The 23,328-nt window shown below is 40.5% G+C and overlaps 2 protein-coding genes across 13 annotated transcripts in view; both read right to left on the bottom strand.

Annotated features, from left to right (window-relative positions):
- Window positions 1–735, bottom strand: part of dip2ca (disco-interacting protein 2 homolog Ca) — a 149,018-nt gene extending 148,283 nt beyond the window's left edge. For 8 of the 10 annotated variants that reach the window (XM_072690605.1, XM_072690620.1, XM_072690613.1 and 5 more), the window contains exon 1: window positions 248–735. In XM_072690605.1, coding sequence (XP_072546706.1) covers window positions 248–326 — 79 coding nt within the window. In that variant the 5' untranslated portion in view covers window positions 327–735. The remainder of the gene's footprint in view (window positions 1–247) is intronic. The other 2 variants (XM_072690659.1, XM_072690650.1) reach the window with 1 other exon arrangement.
- A 5,728-nt stretch (window positions 736–6,463) lies between these two features.
- On the bottom strand, window positions 6,464–22,755 carry larp4b (La ribonucleoprotein 4B). 3 transcript variants are annotated; one of them, XM_072658385.1, is made up of 17 exons: window positions 22,510–22,755; window positions 18,375–18,487; window positions 13,767–13,914; window positions 12,550–12,705; window positions 12,387–12,468; window positions 11,459–11,595; window positions 11,273–11,376; window positions 11,057–11,167; window positions 10,891–10,944; window positions 10,593–10,796; window positions 10,364–10,470; window positions 9,989–10,243; window positions 9,464–9,509; window positions 9,196–9,378; window positions 7,990–8,123; window positions 7,369–7,480; window positions 6,464–7,079 (listed from the first exon to the last, which is right to left on the bottom strand). In XM_072658385.1, the coding sequence occupies exons 2-17, from the start codon at window positions 18,432–18,434 to the stop codon at window positions 6,810–6,812; spliced, it is 2,163 nt and encodes a 720-aa protein (XP_072514486.1). In that variant the 5' UTR covers window positions 18,435–18,487; window positions 22,510–22,755; the 3' UTR covers window positions 6,464–6,809. The 3 variants fall into 3 exon arrangements, with proteins under 3 accessions (XP_072514486.1, XP_072514470.1, XP_072514478.1); XM_072658369.1 differs by lacking the exons at window positions 18,375–18,487; window positions 22,510–22,755 and adding an exon at window positions 14,040–14,304; XM_072658377.1 differs by lacking the exons at window positions 18,375–18,487; window positions 22,510–22,755 and adding an exon at window positions 14,040–14,304 and having other exon boundaries at window positions 9,464–9,506.
- Window positions 22,756–23,328: the final 573 nt, after the last annotated feature.

Genomic DNA, 23,328 nt, shown 5'->3' with positions numbered 1-23,328 from the left:
GAGAGAGAGAGAGAGAGAGAGAGAGACAGAGTCGACTGCTGGAGGAATAATTCGCCTTCAACATCTGGTGTCGGTTGGTTGTGGTGGTGTGGTTGGTAGGTGAGGGAGGAGAGCAGAGGAGAGGACAGGAGGGGGAGTCAGGCAGCTAACGTCTTCTCCACAACCGTTTCGCTACTTCGAAAACAACAAAGCCGAAAAACGCGCACGCACACACACACACACACACATTCGGTAATGCCAGTCCTACCTTCCGACAGTTCCAGCTCCAGCTCAGCTAATCTGGCTCGCACTTCCAGAGGAAGGGGCAGCGCATCGCGGTCCGCCATTGTCCGTTTGGAAAAGGGAATAAAATCACTCTCGTCCTCTCTCTTCTTTCTCAGACGAGTCTGTCAGCGCTGCTCTGTCTCCGCGCCGCAGCGGTGCATAAGGGCTTCAGGAGATGGAGGTGTCTGAAGCGATAGATAAATAGAGAGATAAAGAGATGGTGGACACAGGCTGGGTTTGTGTGTGCAGAATAGACTGACTCTCTCTCTCTCTCTCTCTCAGCGAAGCCCAGCCATGTCTGAGCGGCTCCACGGTGCACTCGGAGGCTGGGCGGTTTTGGAGAGAGGCGCAGTGTGTGCGTGCGCGTGTGTGTGAGTCGGTGTGTGTGGCGGCGAGGCTCGCTGATCGCACGGCAGCGTCCGCAGCTCCCTCTGCCCGTCGCTCTCTCTCTCTCTCATACACACACACACACACACACTCACTCCCTCTCTCTATCTCGCTCTTGCATGACGCAAAGGGGCGTGCTGTTTTTCCAATGACCACAAGGGGGCGTCGAAAATGAAGTGTGGATAATGCTACTCATGTCGGTCTAGCAGCCCATCAAAAGAGGGTGCATACATAAGTACAGGAGACCTATGTATGGTATAGTAATTTGTATAGTATAGAGGACTTTCAATGAATTCTTTGAATTCTTGCATTGTAATATAATAATAATAATAATAATTGAGGGGGATTCTGAAATCAGAATGGTCAAAGCGATGCCTACAAGGCCAAAAATATACACAAAGCACATCTAATATTTGGTTAAATGTCCCTTAGTAAGTACAGCCACGGGCAGATGCTTTTGGTAGTCATCAACAAGCTTCTGGAAGAATTCTGGTTGAATTGTTGACCACTCCTTTTGGCGGAATGGCAAGGATTCTATTCAATTTGTTTATCTGGCATAGCCCCCGAATTTTAAGCACAGTCCACATATTTGAGGTCAGGTCTTTGGGAAGGCCTGCTTTATCCATTCCACAACCATCTTTAATGTGTTTTAGGGTCACGTTGGATGTTGGATCACCCAATTGTGTCAAATTCTCAGTTGCCTAGAAGACAGTTTGAGGTTGTGCTGAGGAATTCAGGGGTAGTCTTCCTTCTTAGTATTGCATCCACTTTGCTCAGTGTCCCAGTTCAATGAAGCAATGGCAGAGCATGTTGCTATAGATATGGCACATAAATACCACCACCATGCTTAACAGTTGGTACTGTGGACATGGGAATGAAATCCTCACCCTTGCTTCTTCAAATTGATGCTTTTGAATCTTTATGCCCACTCTTATATAATAGTAGCGCAATACAAATAGTCTAGAACCTACAAGACAGGACAACAAAATGTCCTTTTAGGATTTGGAAAGAGCATTTTAGGACACCGATGAAACCGACTAAATGAGACAATTTTTCTAATACAGACCCTAAGCAAAATATTGCTTTGCTGAGAACAGACATAGAAGACCCACAAGTTTAATCAGTATTGACCAGAGTTGTCAAATAGTGAAGTACAAATACATGTTGCAATAGATATAGCACATAAATACCACCACCATGCTTAACAGTTGGTACTGTGGACATGGGAATGAAATCCTCACCCTTGCTTCTTCAAATTCATGCTTTTGAATCTTTACGCCCACTCTTTCTAATGAATACATTTAGCTACTTTAAGTTGCACCTATTGCTGACATGGATTTGCAAATGCACACACAAACACACACACAGCTTGTCTAGTCCCAGTAGAGTGGCATTGCCAATATAACAGGATTCTCTGGAGCAGATAGACATGCACCTGTTGGCACTATTCCTAAAGCTCCCAGCATTGTGGAGCTGTGGAGCAGTGGAACTGTCTTCTCTGGAATGATGGTGCTCCATTAGGGAGTTGGGGGATGAGGTGGGGTGGTGATCATCCAACATCCTAAACTCCCTAACACTCGTGTTGTTGAATGCAATCAAATCCTCACGGCAGTGCTCCACAACCTAGTAAAAGAAAGCTTTCCCTGGACAGGAGACAGTAGAACTAAAAGGAGTAATTTTAATTCTCTTGACTTTGGAGAAAACAATAAATGAGCAGGTGTCCCTGTTCATATAGCGTAGTTCCCTATGTGGGCATGTCACCAACTGAAAAATGATGATGATCCCATATCCCAATACCATAGGAAAGGGATGGTGCAGACCTACTCCATCTACTGGTTGCATTGAAACATTTTGAATCACCATTCTTTTCACCATAGGGAGAGGGTACAATTGATATTTTCATCGGGGGAAAAAAGGGAAGACTGAAAGTATTGCTAATTTAGTATTGATCCTTCCACCCAACTGGATTTTAAGGCTTTTTTTTTTTTTGCTGTGAAGCTATACAAATTAAGAAACCAACTGCCTACACTTATACAGCATCAGTATGTGAGGAATGGCATTTCTTGCTCCTGGGCTCCCCCTACAGTCGGGAAGTGAAACTCACCACCCCTAAAAGATACACTTTTCGTGTGCATTTTACAAGCTGAGGGACACCGAACTCAAGCCCGTTACATATTGCAGTTTCTATTACAGATCAGTGGAGCATCTGCAAGATTCCGAAGCTGTTACTTTAAAGGAGAAATGCTACATAATCTTGCTTTAAAAAGGGTTCTTCAAGCACAGTGTATGGTTCTTTGTAAAAGTATGATATAAATAGGTTTGAAGATTATGTGCCTTTGACATTTGACAAATGTACTGTACTGCATAATTAAATGGTTATTATGTAAAGACAGTTATAATAATTTGGTGTGAAATGCTCTGTTCTAGAGTAAATACATAAGGAGTGCAACCAATCGTGGCTGGCAAAAAACAACCCAAATCATAATCAGTTGAATTGAAATATTGGTGATCAGCCACAGAATGATTGGTGGCGTCTCACCTCACTGGTTTTGTATTTAAGATCACCAAACTCTCATGTACGTTTATTAGGCACTGTTAATAATTCCATGTTGGACTTGAAACTTCATAATAAAACTTGGGCGACACAGTGGTGCAACAGTATGTGTGGGCTATGATCTGGGAAAAGTTTGCTGTGGTCTCCCTGTGCCAGCTTGGGTTTTCATTAGTGTGTTAGGGGAATATATCTAGCACAGACGGATAACGAACCGGGCGGCTTTAAGCTTTAGAGGCGGAGTAGACAGAAAATGACAGGAGCCAATAAAAAGCTAAAAGATCAATAAAATGTGGTCAAAAAAAAAAAAAAAAAGGAAAGTTCCTCTTTGGTGAAGTATTACCAAGCATGAGCAGGAATAGTAGCGCAATACAAATAGTCTAGAACCTACAAGACAGGACAGCAAAATGTCTTTTTAGGATTTGGAAAGAGCATTTTAGGACACAGATGAAACCGACTAAATGAGACAATTTTTCTAATACAGACCCTAAGCTAAATATTGCTTTGCTGAGAACAGACATAGAAGACCTACAATTTTAATCAGTATTGACCAGAGTTGTCAAATAGTGAAGTACAAATACTTTGCTATCTAACTTAGTTAGTTTAGTTATCTACACTTTACTGGAGTTCTTCTTCTGTACTTCTTACATTTTCACGCAATTATCTGTACTTTCTACTCCATTTGGGTTTGTTTTTATTCTGGCATGTCATCGTTCAAAACAAATAAACCATATCCCGATAAATTGTGCCATCCAGAAAATGTGAATTTGATTGTGGTTGGATGAGAAGTATAAACATAAACCATCCTGACCCCCTATTGGTTTGTAAGCGAGCCATCGCACCTACACATCACACTCCAGCAAGGACACAGCAGATGTAGCTGTGTAGAAGTATGAAGATGTCCGTAGAAGAGACTCAAGAGAACTCGAGTGAAATGTCCCAACTAAGACCCGCAATTACATTCCAGTAAAGCTTACTGATAACATGCCTCTCAAGTTTGACTTTATACATTATTACAATCCTTATAGACAACTACTCATCATATTCTCCGCTCCACAACACACTCAGTAGTACATACAGAAGGTCCTTTAATATATTCAATATTACTAAAATGCTTTCATTTTCAATGGGCAGATATGCAGCTGAAAGCGGTAGCCTAGTGCATCCCAAACATTTTCAACATTAACATCTTAATATAGCATTATAGTCATTATAGCTTTTAGAACATTTTTTTGAGGAGGTGGCAAAGTGGAAAAGTTTAACTTTAAAAAAAAAAAGAAAATGTTTAAGAAATGTGACCCTTAAAAAACAGTAAGGTCCAAAGAAAGTATTGGGTTTTACGCAATATTACTACATAAATATCTGTCCAGTCATGTTAGCTATTAAATGAGTTACGAACCTTTATTTTGCACCCTCAGGGAGCTCTCCAGTGAGAAAATGGTGCTCGAGAGACGCCACCTTGTGGTGATACTTCTACCAAACTGATGAACTGCTCCAGAAGAGATCTTGCAGAAGGGTGCAAGGACAAAACATCAAAACTTAATGGGCATCCAATTTCTCATTGACATTTATTTTAATACACCTTACTCTTAACCAATTTAAGGGTACCTTTTTTAATGTTTTCCAATTATTTACATCTGTACAGTGAAAGCACACATCTCCAAGTGCACACATTACAGTTCCGACCATAAGCATATACAAAAAAAAAACCCAAACAAACCAAACAACAGAAAAGCAAAACAAAAGACAAGAGAGAGGGAAAAAATCCATTTTAACCCCAACAGTTTTGTGCTACACAAATGCAGTGACCAAGGCTGTGAGAACACCCCTACCACATCATCCGCTTCGGCCTACCCTTTTAAGAACTGATAAACTCCAATCTCTCTTCTAAAAAGTTAAGGCAGAGACATTTTTCAAGTTTAAATAAAATTCAAGTTTTTAAATGCTGTTAATTTATAATGGTGTTTTTGTACATCTTAAAACTTTCACAAGCAAACCTTTGTTACTCTGTAATGCGTAATGGATGATGATATTAAAGGTTTACTTTCATTCAGAGGGTGAAAACTCAAAAGGGACACACTGGAAATCACACAACAGACATCTGTTTGACATGAAATAATGACCTTGGAGTTTTCTACATGTTCTCTACACTGCAGGAAGACACAAAGAAACAAAGAAGGGACTCACTCTGCCAAAAAAAAAAAAAAAAAAACAAGAGTGAACTGGACAAGTGATCAACTTAACAAAAAAAAAAAAAAAAAAAAAAAAAAAGAAAACAAAAAAAAGAAAAGAAAAAACACGTCAGAGAGACAGAGACACTACAAACACACCACTGGTCCATGAGTGCAGGAGGCTCAACTAAAGCAAGTTAATACATGCACACCTCCAAATCCACATCAGTAAATTGGATGATATGCAAATCCAGGTTGATGGGATAGACGTTTCCCCCCAACTCTTTCCTCCTACGGAGATTACTGAACAGCACCAAATTAAACCAAGTGACAAACCATAGCACCACGCTAGCATAAAACAACTCTGAGAAGCCGATTACGAAGCTGTACTGTTTGACAAAACACAAACTAGGCACATTATCACACCCCCACCCTCACACCCTGAGGACTTTAAATCAGTGTGCAGATCTTCCAGAAACTGATTAGACGACGTGCATCATATCCACCAAATGTCTCACCGCGAGAGTGCTGAACTGGAACTTTTTTTTTTTATTGGATCTTAATGAATGCGATTATGTGGCCATGAGAAATTTCTACTCAGATGTTTGATATACACGGGCTCAGATTTTTGTCAAGCAATGTGGGTCTGGGGGGAATCTATTAAAAGGAAGGGTTTTAAAAATAAAAAAACAAAAAAGGGAAAGGAAAAAAAACAAAAAAAAAAATCAAATACATAAAAAAGGCATGCACACAAGACAAGATAATAGTCACACCAGCTACTTTGCCATCAATTACAATTGATAAAAAAAATAAAGATCATGTGCTGGTTTTAAAATGAAAATCAGAGCTCAAAACTATACTCCAGTGCTGACGCATTAATACATAAAAACTGAACACAAAATGGACTTACAGAACTTCTCAATCATGCAGGCATAACAGCTCTGACTGCTCAGCCTTCTGTAGAAAAGCCCAACAGAATCAGGCACAGTGCAGTCAGTGCAAGTACACTGGTAGTTAGAAAATTATATACATGTTGATTTAAAAAAAAAAAGAAGGAAAAAAAAAAAAAGTTTCAAGATCAGCACTATTTCAAAGTCAGTATTTCCTACTACCAGCACTACTTTAACAACAAAAATATTGAGCTCTGGCAAAAAAGCTAATTCCAAAAAACAAACAAACAAAAAAAAAAAACAACCAACAACCTGTCCACAACAGGGCTGGTTGTCCTTGGGGAAAAAAGTGTCAATGAAAAAGAAAAAGAAAATGAAGAAAAAAAAAAGAACTGAGGAAAATAAGTACATCAGAGAACCCTTATGCACCCACAAGTGTTTATCTGCAGGCCCTGATTCCAGTGACAGTTGTCAATATGTGCATTTACAGTAGGGCTAAGAAAGGGAACTGTATCAAGGAGCCCTGACCCACTGAGCATTTATTCCTTAGTCCAAGTCCCTGCTGAGCCCTAAGGATTGAGATGAGGAAGCCGATGCGTCTGCAGTACCCTGGTGAGACTTCCAGGCATCCCTGACGCGAGGCAGCACAGGTTTGGCTGAGGGAAGCCTCGTTTCTCTGCATCTGTGCTCTACAGAGTCAAGGGAGTTGGCATCTTCTGCAGACAAACTGGCCGCCTTGGCCTCAAGTGGAGGCTGCTGCGTCGGTGCCTCTCTTATCCTCTGACAGATCTCTGCATAGCTTGGCTTTCGGGGCTCCTGGACAATTAAATTTATATTATTTCAGAGCACCCTGCATGCGTTGCAAAATAAAAGCACATTTACAATAAATTATCTATAATTGTTCACTAAAGCGGAGCTGTCGGCCTTTTATACTAAGGACATCACATCCTGCTTATTGTGCCTGTTTAAAGGCTGGAAAGCATTAACATTTCTACCAGTAAAAGTAGCAGTTTTAAGTAAAAAGGGCTCTGTATTAGATGTTCGAGTATGTTACCTTGAATCTCAACATCACTCTGCCCTGCAGTTTAAAAAGGTGTGTACTCACCGTGCCTGGATTGTTAAGCTGGATTGGGGGACTTTTAGCAGCGTGTGGAACTGAAGGTCTTTCAGCAAGTGACGTCACCTCCTTGGGTTTTTCCTCATGTGTCTTCATAGAGCTACAAATCATAAACACATGAGGCATACACTGAATCAAGCAAGAGGAAATCAAAAATAAAACAAAGGAAGTTTAATAATTAATATTGAATTATTTTGTTTAATAATAAACTAAGGTTTGAATCAGTGTTTGCACTTGAGATGCACAGCTAACAAATGAGACGTGAAAGCCAATACCTTCCAAGACTGCTGATGCAAATATGAAGCCTGAGTCATCACAGTTGCATATATTGTGCCCAATTATCTCCCCATTGCCAATTCCCACCTGCTCTATCCATCACACAGCACCAACTAATCTGGGACTGTGAAGGCAAGTGCAAGCCTGATGCATGAACTCAGGCAAAGAGTCTTTTCAAACTGCATGGTCACACAATGTAACGAAAGTGCACTGACAACTAAACAGATTGGCCAACACCACTACTAAAAAGCTGATTACAACCTCCCTTACATTTGTTAGCTTGTCTCCTGTTAGGTTATCTATTGTTATAAACACAATGGCAATATAACATACCATCTCTTGTGGGCTGGAGAGGGTGGGTTAGTCTGTTCCACTGGAGGCTGAGCAGTGGGAGCAATAACAGTCGGTGCCGATTCTTTGGGGATTCCTGAAGTCACACGGCTGGTAACTGCATCCTTATTTAGGGGCTGACAAGAGACAAAAGGACCTCTGTGAAATTCCTGTGGCAGTGAGAGCATGAACACACTCAACAGCTGGAGAGTTAGAGAGATCAGGGAGTAACACAGCCCTACCCAAATACAAACAGCAAACAGCAAAAGAAGTAGTCATGGTAGAGACTGACAGCAAAGGCTGCAACAAAATGCATGCAGTCCTAGGCCTAGCTACAGTCTGGAGCAACTGTAGCCTTTAAACCATAGGAGGTTTCAAGGTCAATAATGACAGTGCTAATGATTTACATTGTGGAAAGTTTGAATAAGTTTTGAATAATTTATTTATTTAAAATAAATAAATAAAATTGTCTACTAAATTACTAATATATATATATAAAATTTTATTATAATTCAGTATTTTAGTAGACATTCTCTCTCAAAGGCCTACTCCAAATGATCAAGTTCTATGAAGCTACATGTTCGGATGCCTTTGGTATCCTCTGCATGATTTCAAACTAATTTATTTCTACCACCTTTTTACTTAACCCTCCATTTTCCTAAAAAATATTACACGGTGAGAGACACATAAATAACTCCAGAAGCAAGCCTATGTAGTGTTGTGCAGGAATAGTAAAAGGGATCTTTATAAGCCACAAATACAAGTGGCATATACGGTCAAAGAATGATTTCAGCAACAAAAGAGTATAAAACAGCAATCCAAGTAAATTGCTTTGAGTGGATTGCTTGTGTTTTGTTTGCGGACTCTTGTGAAACATTGTGCTACAGTGAGCCATCATTAGCATGGGCCTGCCCAGCATGCTAGGTCAGATTAAAATTAAAACTCTTTCAAACTCAACTAATCAGTCTTTTACATTAACGCATGATTAGTTTATGTTGCACTTAAGCTTTACATCATTTTAGTGCTTTCAAAATTTCTATGTTCTAATGTTTCCATGAAGGCCCCAATCTCGAAATGAATTCTCTACAGAAATGCACTGTATGCATGACTTCAACAACTGATAATCACCAGTGACAACAACAAGATTATCATATCCATTTGAGTTATTTAGTAAAACACATGGAATAGAAAGGTAAGCCAAAAGGTAACCTTGTCTTTAGCTACACCAGTGACTATGTCAGATAGTCGGTTCTCCAAGCTGTTTTCAGTCTTTACTTCTGCCTTGAGATTGCCAGCAGCTCCAGGCAACGGAGGGAAGCTGGACAGACCCAACTCAAAACTTGGAGACGGGGCACGCTCCTGGGCCGGAGGAGGTGACTGCGTTGAGGCTCTCTGTGAAACAGAATAAATATTAGATTGTATCTATTCCTTTGTTAACTAGTTGACAAACATATTTAACGATCACCACATTATTTACCGTGAACTTATCATCTCTTCTTTTCTTGTATCCATAGCCATTTCTCCTTGACAAGAAGGAAAAGAAAGCAGAAGGTTTTTGGAGAACATGAAGAGAACTATTTGTCATTTGGACCTTTTAACCAGAGCCTATGAAAAAACACAAGACCTTTGTATATTTGTGGGAGTGGGATAGCCTCTATTACATAGCTACAAAATGAAAAGCTTGTTTCTAATAAAGGAGGGTTTTTGAACAGAAAGGAAACAAATGTAGCCTATGCCTGGAACAAGATCGCTCCAAATGCTTTGCTACTGCAAACCACTGGGAATATGTGCAAAGCAAAGAAAATTGCTTCACTACACAGAAACTAGATCAAGTTTAACACAAAAACACTTACAAAATTGGGAAATAACTAATACGATCACATTCAAAAATAGCAAATCTGAAATGTTGGTCTAAACTTTTTTCAGAATTGCTCATTTATGTGGCCTTTAGTGAAACAACATTTTGATTCATTCCAAAAACGAAAACACGAATGTGTATTACCTTCCTCTGCCAATTACTGGTGAGTAGTCTGCCCCATTCATCTCCATTCGTCCACTGCCAACCTGGTCCCGGCGAGGATAACTTGGGGCGCTGGGAAGCCGAGGTCGGCTGCCTATCTGATGGGTATGTTGTGTACGAGTCCCATTCGGGACACGCTCTGAGGACAAGTTTGTGAAAGTGCCAGGATTTTCCAATAAAGCTGTTGCACGTTCAGTAGTCGCTGCCGTGGGTCGAACGTGGCTTTTATTGTGGTTCCTAACAAGGTGCAAATACTACTATTAACAGTGGGACCTAGAAGCAGCTCTTAGAAAGATTCACTGAGCCCTTTTTTTTCTCGAGTAACAGGGAAAAAAAAAAAAAAAAAAAAAAGTGTACCTGTTTCTTGGTTGGTAATGCCTGACAGTCAAAGGTGCAGTGGCTGATTTAAAAGTAGGAGAACCAGCAAAGCCATTGATAAATCCTGGACTGGAGAATGGGGTAACCTAAAGAGATAAAGACACAGGTTCATTCAATTAGTTTGACGTTCAATTAAATATTTTAGTTTGGAAGCACAACTAAAATATATTTTTAAATAATTTTTTTTAAGTGATCACAAAGGACTCACTAAGGGATCCAGATAGCTTGGCGTTGACCATCCTTGAGGGGTTACCAGCCTGTATATTGGGGGGAACTGCTGCTGTGCTCCATACACTGGTGGGATGTAGAACGAGGTATAGCGCTGCTGGATGTTTGAGGAGACATCTACAGGCCTATATCCATTCTTTGGCACAAATGTGTTGACAGCAATAGCCTTAGCCTTTATCCTTGCCTAGAATCCAGAAACATATCAAACGGGCGCTTAAAACACACTTTCAAAAGCAACAAAACGTACGCCAAAGTAGACGACACATAGCCAAGTTCACCTTAATGGGCTTTCCTTGAAAGGTCTTCACTTCTTCTCTGAGATACTGATACGCCTAAAAACAAATAATTGGCAAACATTTAAAACTTGCAAGTGCTGACAGGCCGTAATGAAGTGATCAAGCAAAAAAAATAAAATAAATAAAAATAAGAAACGGTAAACATTACCAGTTGCGCATCGGCCTCCGATTGAAAGGTGATGAACCAGTTATCGTTATAAGCAAATTCACAATTGACAAATTTGGGCAATTTTTCACTTTTGAAGAGCGACTCAACTTCCTTAAAAAAAACAGAGCAAAGGAAACAGCAATTACACACAATCAAATAAAAACTGTTTGCTAGTGCTCAGTGTCAATTGAAAGAGTCACCAAAGTAGAACATTACCTCAACGGGAGTAGCCTCAGGGACCTCACGGAGGATGACTATGCATCGATTCTGATTTGGTCGCACTTTCTCACCACATTTGTCCACTTGCACAAGAGGAAGTGCTGGAAGCATTTTTTTTTATGTTACAAACCCACAAACTCATTAAGGGTTTATTCAGTATTGTATTGATAATGGATAACTTACTCTTTAAAATGTCAGCAATTAGGTCCACATCTGTGCTTAGCTTCTTGATCTGATCAAGATTTGCCACTGTCACAATTGGCACATACTGGTCACTGTCCATTTGAGAGATGAGGTACATATCGTTGGCTAGATTCTCCCTAGGAGATCGAAACAGAAAGCAATCATGATACATTGCATTCAGAGGCTCAGGTTCTAGACCCCTCAAGCTCCTGTATTTACAACAACGACTGTAAAAGGGTCTCTCACAGCCAGAAATCTGCATCCATGACCACTGCATTTTATCACAGTTCTTGTAAGGAATATACTGTTGATATGAAACAATTACATTTTGAAATGGAGTTTAAATACATTTATATTCGCAAAAAACAAGTTGCAGACAGTATTAATTCAGTGGTGCTAAAAGCTTCTCTGCGCCACACAAAAAGGGTTTGATAGCATTCACTGAATTGACCAATTCACAGTACAATGGGGAAAGTCAATGAAGGTCTATGAGAATCTAAGAAGGATGGTCAAACATTTACATAAGTTAAGAACGTCTCTAAACTGCAGATTTCGAAATCGTCAGTTTAAACGAGTAAGCAATTGTGTAATTTGTATTCTTCTCCAAAAGAAAAAAGAAAAAAAAGAAAGAATTGAAAGCTAAAGACTGCCATGACATATACATGATCAGTATACATAAACCTCCAACCTCAACTGTATGTGTACCGTACCACCTCATTACAAAGGGTAAGGCCCCATTTTAGCAGAATTATTCAATGAACAAGTCATTTTCTAGACTTTCAAGCACCAATGGTTACATTGTATTCCTTATCCAAGGTTTCTGAAACAGACTTTGATTCACAGCCAGTTCAGCATAATTAGTATATTAGGGATAAAGTGCAAAAAATAAAATAATAATAATAATAATAATAATAATAATAATAATTACCGGGAAAGGCAAAACTCTAGTGTAGCCTTCAGTTGTTCTCGAAGGTCTTCAAGCTGCCTGGAAGAGTCTGAACCATCAGTTTCTGGTTAAGGAAAAATATTTTAGTGGATAACATTTATTTTAAGCACAAAACAGACAAAAGTAATCCCAATAATGAAGGTACCTTTAATGGTGGGCTCTGGCTGCAACCCAGGGGGCAACTGATTGACTGTGCTTCCCATGTCCCCTGATTCTGGTGGCACTGCTGAAGGCAGTTCTACTGAGACAGACACATGCTGTTCTTCATTCCATTTCCCTTTGTCATTGCTGGTGACATAACCTGGAAGAAGAAACATCACTACTTAGAGCCACAGCACATTTTTGATTTTGAGAGATACGAGCAAGTAAACTTATCATATCGTGATAATCTTTGTCGTTGTGATGATTTGCTTTTCTAAGCATATGGAAGATACTGTTAGTGCTAAATAAAAACTGATCAGGTTTCATTGAAAACAATGTAATTAGACTGGTTTAATAAGATGAAGAGCAGCAGATGTTGAATTAAAAATAAATAAATAAATAAATACTACTGATGTTTTTAGTCTGTGATTAAGTGTATTGTGATAAATAGTGTATCGCGAAAAAAAGTATACATCGCAATCTAGTATTTTTACCGTATCGTCCATCTGTACTGCAAATGATTTCACAAGTCCAAGTAAAAGGCAAACAATAAATTGCAAGTGTTCCTGCCTCGTTATTGATCCAGTTATATAGTTTTTTTTTTAAGCTGAAGCTGTAAGCAGTTGGATTTGCATGGTACTTTAGTGGTATAGATGAAACAAACTGTAACTTGCACAATTGTCTGAAACCTGAATGTCTTTTTTTTTGTTGTACCATACTCTCATCAAACCGTGACGTGTGCACAGTCACACCCCTCATATATACATTTATTTGTATTTATTACAAGGAAACATGGCTATGCCACGCTGCTGTCTAGCCAAAGATCCCAAGTGACTAATCACATCTTTATAGGACTAAAGACCTAAAGCTGCTATTCATGTAAGCACACGTTTGGATTGAAAGGACAATGACAAACCATGACAAATTAAATTTTGATACAATAAGATATTAACATTTTCATTCAGACTACCAGCATGATATCAAAACATAACACATACGAGGGCATGTGTAACAGCTGTCTTACTGGGCTGCTTTTCTCAAAAGTCTTTGGTAAAAAAAAAAAAGTCACTGACTGTAGGGCAAACACTAAAAGACAGCCCTAAGTGAAACAAAAAAGCTGCATGTAAAACAGCTGAACTTTCTAAATCTGGGGGGAAAAAAGCAAAACACATTTGTGAACCAACAACAATTACTTTGTGTACAGCAGTTCTGAAGGTTTACCTCCTGAGACTGTATTTGTTGGGTCACTGGCATCTCCTACCCATGACTGGAGAGGTGGTGTGTAGGCAGGTCCCGAAGCTTCCTGATTAGGCATACAACTGGCCCATGCCTTGGCATTTGGATTAAGATCAGAAACCTTTGTGGATTCCTAAGACATAATAAAGGTAAGCAAGTATAATTAGTTACTGAACAGACTGACACAGTTTCACAGAGCATGCTAAACAAACCAGAAAAATGCCATAGTCAGATAGTCACTGTTAAAAGTACACTTACAAGTTCACTGTAAGCATTTTGCCAGTCCCATACACAGGAACCATCAGAAACTAACAGGTTGTAAGGGTAGGTAGTCGGGAAGGCTTGCGTGCCCTCCAAGTCAATATTGGAATCGTTTTTATCGTCCTGCTCTGCATTTCTTTCCATCACTTCTTCCTCAGAGAGACAGGTGCGCCATGCTGAATCCAAGGCATATCCATGTATTTGGGTATCAAGGAACAGTGTTTTAGACTCTCCAGGCCACGCAGAAAGGTAACGGTCAGAATCGTCATCATCGTTTACTTCTGATTTGCCAAGAAGGTTAGAAACCATGTTTAGCACACTCTGGTCTCCTTCAGATTCATTTGTGACTGTTTCATTTTGCAAGCTTTCTATCTGCCCAGAGATGGTGGCTTTATCCACACTTCGAAGATGAATCTCATACGAGGGAGTGCTGGCGTAAACGTCGACTTGGCCAGGTTCAACCGGTACTGGAATTATTTTGTTGAAGCATGTCGTTTCATCTTCAACATCAGCAACAGCGTTAAATTCGGCCAGACATGTTCCAGTACCTCCGAGAATACAACTGGAAAGGTTGCAGGAGTCAAGCTGGTATCCCTGAAGCCTGCTTGTCCCAAAACCCTCAGGTCCTTGTAAGGCACGTGATGATTCTCTCATTTCAAACAGTGGTGTAATGGTACTCACAAGAGGAATGCTGTAGTCAATCACAGTCCCTTCCTCTTCTGTGCCAATCAGGCACAAGCCTTGCAGATCTCCCGGCCTTGGTTCTGTCTTTTGATTGGACGCATGTGAAGTGCTTTGAATATCATTGGCAGCCTGCCCCAAGAGAAGGCCAGAGGGAATGCAAGCGGTCTCACTCAGCATACTGTTTTTAGACAATGTGGCACTGTCAGAAGTTTTCGACGCCTCAGCCCGAGAAGGCAAGCTTGTAGGCAGAGTAAATTGGATATCGGAGTCTGCACTTTCCTTACCGTCCCCCAAACAGAAAAGGATTTTTTGGTCATCGACTATTTTTCCAAGGTTACGATAATGTTGGGCTTCTAGCAACCGTGTGTCTTTCTGCAGTTCCACTTCATGGCCTGTTTTCATACCGCTTACAGAAATATGATTTGGTTCCTTCTGTTCAGCTTCACTAGGGAACTCCGAGACAACAGAGATCTCATTCTCGCTCAAGTTGGATTTCTCTGTTCCCTGGTTGTTGATACATTCTTGGGTTGAGTCAGGCAAAAGGGTCTCTATTTGTTTGACATCACAAACTAACAGATGTTGTTGGCACTCATTATTAGAAAAATCTCCAACAGTACAATGATTTTGTGAACTATGTATCAGGTGACTGACCTCTACAGAGCAGTCAGTTCGAGATGCAACATAAGTGTTACTTGAAACAACTGCAGTCACTAGAACAGAACTTGGGAGCTCTAGCTGTGTCGGCACACAAGTCAGCGAGTCGTAGGTATTCTTCCCTGAACTGGAATTAGGATCATCTTGAAACAAATTTTTAGTGTTGGAACAGTTCATACATGCGACAGTAGGCATCAAAAATGGTGTGTGAATAAGCGAGTTTTTCCTTTCTACATGCTCGTCCCCATTTATGGAATCAGATTCTGACGCCTTGAAAAGGTCACTGTTAAAAAAGTTACAGGTGAAATCCTCCATACCAAGATTAATTTCTCCTTTCTCTTCAGTATCTTCATGAGTCAGTAGGGGAACTACATTACTTTCAGGGCAATCTACTACCCCTACTTGAAAAGAAATATCCGTCTGCGGCACATCAGCATTTCCCCTGCAGATATTAGGTATGACTAACTGCAACTTCTGGAATGTGTTAAACTCGCCAGATAAGAGTTCCACTTCTGTAGCTGCTACTGTTGGTTCAAGATCAGAAGTTAAAGAGCTATGTGATTTCAACAGGCTCCCTGCTTTAACAGTCGAGGACATTTCCGAGTCCTGATTTACTGCATTAGGTTCTTGGGAGTTGTCTATTGTCGGAAACTTTCGACACGTCATATCACTTTCGTTTTCTAGTGAAGATGTGACGAAAGCTAGAGAGGCATCCTCAAAAAGTTCAGGTATATCAAAGGACTTACAAATCATTGAATCATGCACGGTTTCTTCCAAAAATGTCTCCAGAGGGGTATTACTTGATAAACGTTGAATAGATGTTTCTTTAAAATCTGAGGGATTATCCTCTTTGTTCATAGTTGAAGAAATTGAACAGCTGGCCGTTTCCGTGGCACAAACCCCAAAATCATTAAATGCCACATCGGTTTGGGATTCATAGTGTTCATTCACTGGTTCACTGGGGTCAACACAACTTAAATCACTGTCAGCATCTAGTTTGTCTGCACAAATCTCTGAGGGAACACTGTCCAATTCCTGGTTAGGTGTTTCCAAAGGACAGTCTTCAAAAGCCACACCAGTTATTTTCAGTTCAGATGAACATGGCGATTCCATGCTTGTATTAAAGGAGTCAACGTGTACTGAGGGCTTAACGTGCCGTCCTTCTATACTTCCACCTGTCTTCAAGGAAAACATCTGTCCATTTCCTTCCAGAAAAGTAGTTTCATCAGTAATCTTATCTGAAGCATATAGAGGGGATATTTTTCCGGATTCATGCCGATGCTTTTCACTGACACCATCAACCAACTGATTTATCCTTTTCTCTTCAACAGAAACTGGAACATGCTCTTCCATGACTGCATTTGCATCTTCTGGGCCCACACCATGAAATGTCCCAAGGAGGTGAGGGAGTGTAATATCCTCCTTTACAGCCAACGTTCTTGCTGGGAGACTTGCCAAACACATTTCGCCTTCTTGTGGTGCTTCGATCGTATGCAGGTTTTCAAAAGCTTTGGTCCCATTTAGAGGGTCGGAGGCAGATATTCTGCATGCATTATTTAAGACAGAAGAATTGTTAGACAACACCACTTCAAGGTCATCTAATACGCTTGTCTGATCGAATGCCAAAGGTTGTGCCACTGATGGCAATTCACACTCCCCCTCCAGATCATCTGCATCAATTGAGCAAATGCTGTAGAAGCTCTGGGTTCTCCGTTTGAAGTGGTAATCTGGAGCTACTAAATCAATAGTACTTTCAACTAAATCACAAAACTTCCCATGACTCCCTTTGCCTTTTTCATTCGGACATGTGGTTGTTCCCAATGTAGATAAAACTTCTGGCTTCTCCTTGACAGTACTCTGCACCTGTGCATACTCCTCCGAACTCAGGCTGTCTGCAGTGTGCGCCGCTTTGATGCAATGACCGTTTGATATGACTGTGGCTGCAGCAGCAGTGTTCTCGCAGTAGCTTTTCCAGCTTTCTCTCGTTAAATCCGCACAGTGCGATGGCCTTACCTCACAAAACCAATTTGCGCGTTTCACTGCATTTTCAGCTATTTTCTTTTTTACAGAGTTCATCACAGCTGTCTCCGTAACCCGAGGACAGACAAGCCCAGCGTCCCCACGGACTCCACGTGAGCCTTTTGAAACGTTCTTTGTGTCTCCATTCTTTTCCAAAACTTCACAAGGAAGAGGCTCACCATCAAGTTCACTCCAAAGTATGGTCCCATCCTGTACACTGCTGTTTCTCTTATCAATGGCACGGAGACTCTCTGACAGGCTTGTGGAAGAAGAATTACTTCTGGTATCCACGGCTATGTTCGTCTCCCCATAATCCGGCAGCTTCTCTTCAGCCAGCTCAGCCACAGAGCAGGCACACCGTTTGACATCTTTAACTGAGCAACTTTTAGTAACTGTTGTTTGAAGAAGGCTTGTTCGTTCACTGACTGCATTAGGGTTGAGCTCTTTACTGAAACAACACCCCATATTAAATTACAACATATAAAATCCTTTTGATGAAACGCCACCCAAACGTTGAGAAGTTCCTCACGAGAGGTTGATCGAAAGAGAGGGGGAGAAAGAGAGAGAAAGGGAGGTGCAACATGGCTCCCTACCCCCATCCCCATGCTCAAAATAGCACATTTAAATGTGTGCAGCTGACTCACATGGCTCTGTCACTCAAACACAACCTCCTGAATACTATGACTGGTGCTATATGAATGGATTTAGATTCGTACACACTTACACTAACGTATGTATGGAAATACACACTACAACCATTAACCAAAATAGAAATACTCTGCTTAAAAAATAATAATAATAAAATAAAAAAAACAAACAACCACACACAGTAAACATGCATGGAAATACTGACCATAGGAAAGAAAAAAATCAAAGCCATTTAAAAATATCTATATTCTCTATATTGTAGAATCAGGTAAATCTGACCACACAAAGCATATACTTCACCAAAAGGGGAATCTCTTTTTTCCTCACTTCCTGTGACTGCTGCACCTGCGGCTCAGCTATATCTTTCCCTTCCTGGTCAGAAGTCATGAGCCGTCCAGGTCTGAGCTCTTTAAACAGAGCTCCGAAATTCACCAGGGAGGCTGTGGTGCAAACATGAAAATAAACAGACAAAAACAGCAGTCAAATCAGAGTGAAAAAGCAGCATGGACGCCACTAGGACACTACAAACAGCTACCCAACAAATATTGACTGTGCTGACCATTTGCTACCGACAAAGCATCTAATATTTAGGTTCTAGTTTATATTTACTTGTATTCAAATATACATAGACATTTTTAATCAGTCGACTGTTCTTTAGCATCTCAGCTGCTCTGAAGGTATGGGTGTGCTTACTTTTAAGGTAACAAAGAAGTAAATTCTTTGTTTCTCTCAATGGGCTATTTCAAATATTATACTGTTTCTTACAAGCTAACTGTTAATACAGGAGATTTGTTGCTCAGTAAGTCAAATATCATGTAATATTGGTAGTGGGTAAGCAGCTAGTTTAGAGTTGTCTATAGCATTGCTTAACAATATGGCAGCCCCCACACCAGTTAGAGAGTTTGCCTAAACTCAGCTTGCATGCCTGCATTCACATGACCACTGGTCGTTTTATTGGCCTGGGAGAACTTATGAAATATATATAAATGAGAATTTTTAGACATTTTTCATGTACCTCCAGGCTGTAAACAAATAGCTTATAAAACTGTGAGCTTGTGTGATATTTATAAGCATTCACTCATGTATTCAAAAATGAAAAAAAATGTACTGAACAATGTTCCTGATGTGACACTGCATGATTTCCTTCAGATCTCATAAAAGAACTGAGAAATCTCCTTTAGAAGGGCTAACTTTAATGTCACAGTCCTACCCTGCGTGGCATAGTCCTTCACACTTAATTCCCAAACTCACGACACTAGAAGCTGAGAACATCAAGGTTTTGAGATCAGACAGATGCGGCAAACAGGGACAATAATACTGATGAAATTCAGAGGCTCTTCCTCTAACAGCAGTTGAAAAAGTATTATTATACAACAGTAATAATAAAGCCACTTGCAATCAAAACATGACATGCTCAATCAGAGCCTCGGGGTCTACATGAAAACATTCCAATCCTAATTCAATGTGCAATAAAAAAATAAATACAATTTTTTTAAAAACAGCATCGTAAAAAAAAAAAATCCAAAAAAAAAAAATTCATACCTAGTCTTATATCACCATCTAACCAACTTAACTCTCTTGACATGCTGAAGCAGGAACTTCACATCCATTACCACACATTAACGTCAGACATCCCAAACTGGTTTTCTATTTAAACGAAGGGCACCGAGCCAGTGTACAAACAAAAAGTTTACCATGTCATACATCAAGTAAGACTGCAGCTTTGGCATTGTTGACATGCTCAATGCATATAAAACACATGTGGAAAAACAGTAAAAGAGATAGAGAGAGACTCAGATTTGCTTGGCAGTCTTCAAACACTCAGGTACATGTAAGGCTACAAACTTCAAATAACTTTTCACTTAATTTAATAGAGCATCACACAGCCTACACAGATAACCTTTAGTGACAGTCACAGTCTGAACATTCATTACAAGCTGGTCAGCTGGATTCATCAGGTTTACTACAGCTTGTTGATGCCCGCGTTAAGGAACACTTGACCAACTGTTATCAGACAGGCTGGAATTCTCTAAAGAATCTGAGCTTAAAGATGCTTAAACATCAAGCAATCTCTCGGACAGGTAAGATAGTCTTAACACTAAAATGCATTGGGGAAACTGGGCCCAGCTTGGGAAGTCTTTCAGGGGTCTGTCTCATCAAGTACACTCAGCCTGAAGATCAGGTTTCAGCTTTACAAAACCTTACCCAAGAATAGCTGTGGTTATCTTGTTTTGTAATGATTGTTAACAACCTTTTTTGTTCATCCAGGGGCTTGTCTCACAAAGCACGTTCACCTTATACAAGGTTCCTGACCATGTTTCAGATTCACCAAACCTAACAAATCACCCACCCACAGTTACTCACAGTTTCACATTGTCCTGACTGCAGTTAATTTTCCCTTACTAAAACCAGGTTCAGATATTTAGGGTGTGATTAATCCTTGCACAATAAAGTATGACATTTATGACAAACCATCAGTCACATAAAACATGAGTAGAGTCCACCTCCATCAAAAAATGCAGACCTGATTGGTCTAAAAGCTGTTCATGATCTGAAATATACTATCTTAATGGCCCAACACCCACAAGCAGCTGAATATTTTTTTGTGGGCTGCCTAGTGAAAAATGAAAATCAGATCAGATCAGAAATATTTTAATGTCATACAGTGCATCGTAATATATTTATGTCACACTGCACACTTCATGTTAACTCAACAAGGAAGGTGCAATGAAGTGCATAAACATGGACATGCACAGCCATATCAGAATATGACGACCACCCCTGGTTTGGAATGAACTTGGCCAGGGACGTCACAAATGCCAGACACATGACCAGGTTTGCTGCATATATAAATAAGCAAGCACACAAGTCATTTGCAGCACAATGCAAAACAACTGTCATGGGCAAAAGACACGATATGGCAGATGCCCAAAAGGGCATGATAATAGGGTACTGGGTGAAGGGTGGTGGCATCTTGGAAACGCTAACTTTGTGAGATGTTCTAGAGCCACTGCAGCGATTTTCTACCAAGAATGGTATTCTGGCATACTGAGTGCCTCCCAACAGCATACCAGTGGTGCCCCACTGGCCTTTAATGCCAGAGGGGACAGACGACTCCTACAACACCTTGCATCCCCTCATACAATCTTGCTAAAGTCACTTGAGCTAACATATTTATTCAAACTGTGTACTAATTCATTTTCCAACAACTGGAAACAGACATTTTGAACGCACAGCTTTGACTGAAGTCACATTCAGCCTACAGCAATTTAGCCCCACCCATTCACTTTGAGGATGTGAGGAGCACAGCAGACTGGAGTGCTTTTTGAACAAGGCTACCTTCAGGGCAACCAGCCAATCAGAACAGAACTCATTTACATACCTCTATGTTTAATGTGCAGTGGCAAAATAGCATACAGACAAGCTCATGTAAAAAGGAAACCTTTCTACATAAACAAATATAAAAATAAGTGGTCCAAATGTAATAAAAGCAAAGCATACGGTGTTTAAGAAGTACCCTCTCTTTTACTTGATGACATTAGTGAGGAGAGTTTGGGTCAACATTAGTAAACAACGTAAGGGATGACTGATCCATGGGTACAAACTGCTATACATCCAGCCTCTTTCTGCTTCACTCAGTACACACAGAAACCAACAAACCCAACACTCAATTGCTTAGTGGAGAAACATCTGGTAGATCTAATTTAACAACTTAGAAATGTAAAATTGCTCTGTCAGTTTAACTAAATCCCTCTAAATCGAGGACACTATTTTTTAACTGAGGGAGCAAGTCATTAAACTAAGGGGATAATTTACTGAACTGATGGATCTATTTAGTAAACAGAGAAAACGATTTACTAAACTATACAAGCAATTTACTAATCTGACGGAACGATTTAACTGAAGAAACAATTTAAGAAACAGAATAAATCGTTTATTAATCTGAGAGATCTGGCTAACACGACTCCGGACGTTTGTTATTAAGCTATCTATAGTATCAACCCACTTCTAGACTTACAGGCGCTAACGTTAAACCTCTCTGTTGTTCATCGTTTTTGCGAGTTTAACGAGGACTACTGACATGTAGCTAGCAGACAGTGATGTCGTCAACTAAACGGATTATCGATCATGCACGTTACTTTCCCACTTAACTTAGCTAGCTAACATAAACACATCCAGCTGGCTAAGTGCGTCGGAGCTAACAGTTAGCTAGCTAGCTAGCACTAGCTAGTGCTAGTAACTTAGTGCTAGCTAGCTCTCCGGCTCGCTCACTTTAGCCGCACAGCACAGCACGATAGCCAACATGGCTAACTCGAGGCTAGCTAACGTTAGTTTCTAGCTTAAACTAACCAAGCTAAGTTACATAACAGACGACTGGACCGTCGAGCACCGCTTGACTGCGCAGAATAGTCAACCAACAAGGTTATGCAGTTAAAAGTTTGAGCACAGAGGCATAACTCACCTTTACCAGCTAAAGCTTTATCTAGCTAGGTTCTCCGCACACCAAGAGGTTGTGTTGGGCCGAAGCTCTTGAGCTCTTCGAGTCAAACGACTCAGTCCATGACAGCACACTTTCAAATGTTACCGAGACGCTGCAGAACGGACCGTTAGAGCACTATACCACATTCAACGGACAGGCTTTCGACAGGGGGGGAAGCAAAGCCCGCTCTTATCCGCGCATATACGTATAGTTGAGTTGGCGAACGGGGCTAGCTAACTTTTTTTAACCATGAAACACGTACCGAAGCAAGCTAGCAACCTGCTAGCTAGCCAGCTAGCTCGCTAGCCATCATCGCAGACTCGGCGCTGTTATTCTTCGAATCCAAGCAGCGCCGAGTGACACGAACCGCTGCCCAAACACAGCGCTTCTAAACGCCAGAAACGGGGTCCCACCTACTGCTGCTGGCTGTTTGTCAACCCAGCGTATATCTGAAGAGTTATGAGAATGAATTGAACTAGAAGAGAGAGCGAGAGAGAAGCCTCGGGCTCGCAACGCCTCCCCACTATTTGTATTTTCAGTTTAGCTGAGCGACGTTAAGCTACATCCGCGGCCCATACCACACGCGAGTCTGATTCCTGAACGAATCGGCTCTTTAACGATTACCCACTCGAGTCCGGATAAATCATTTTTTGTCCGTCCATGTTACGCAGTGTTTGAGTCCATACTATAGCCTGGACGATCCTATAACATATCTCCTAACGTTATGCACGATTTCGTATCAGAAAATAGTAGCATTAAGCTTCGGAAAATGTAAACCTATCTATTTGAATCAATTGATTC

The sequence above is a fragment of the Salminus brasiliensis genome, chromosome 1, assembly GCF_030463535.1.
Source record: "Salminus brasiliensis chromosome 1, fSalBra1.hap2, whole genome shotgun sequence".
Classification (NCBI taxonomy): domain Eukaryota; kingdom Metazoa; phylum Chordata; class Actinopteri; order Characiformes; family Bryconidae; genus Salminus; species Salminus brasiliensis.
This window is presented reverse-complemented; position numbering and strand designations above follow the sequence as displayed.

Bases quoted from the DNA above. Each gene is read 5' to 3' on its own strand.
- larp4b (XM_072658369.1), bottom strand. From the start codon at position 14,186: ATGGAAAGAAATGCAGAGCAGGACGATAAAAACGATTCCAATATTGAC. The intron at 9,510-9,988 runs GTAATACACATT...CTTCTTGTCAAG, and splicing joins CCAGTAATTGGCAGAGGAAG to GAGAAATGGCTATGGATACA. The intron at 9,379-9,463 runs GTAAATAATGTG...TCTGTTTCACAG, and splicing joins GAAGAGATGATAAGTTCACG to AGAGCCTCAACGCAGTCACC.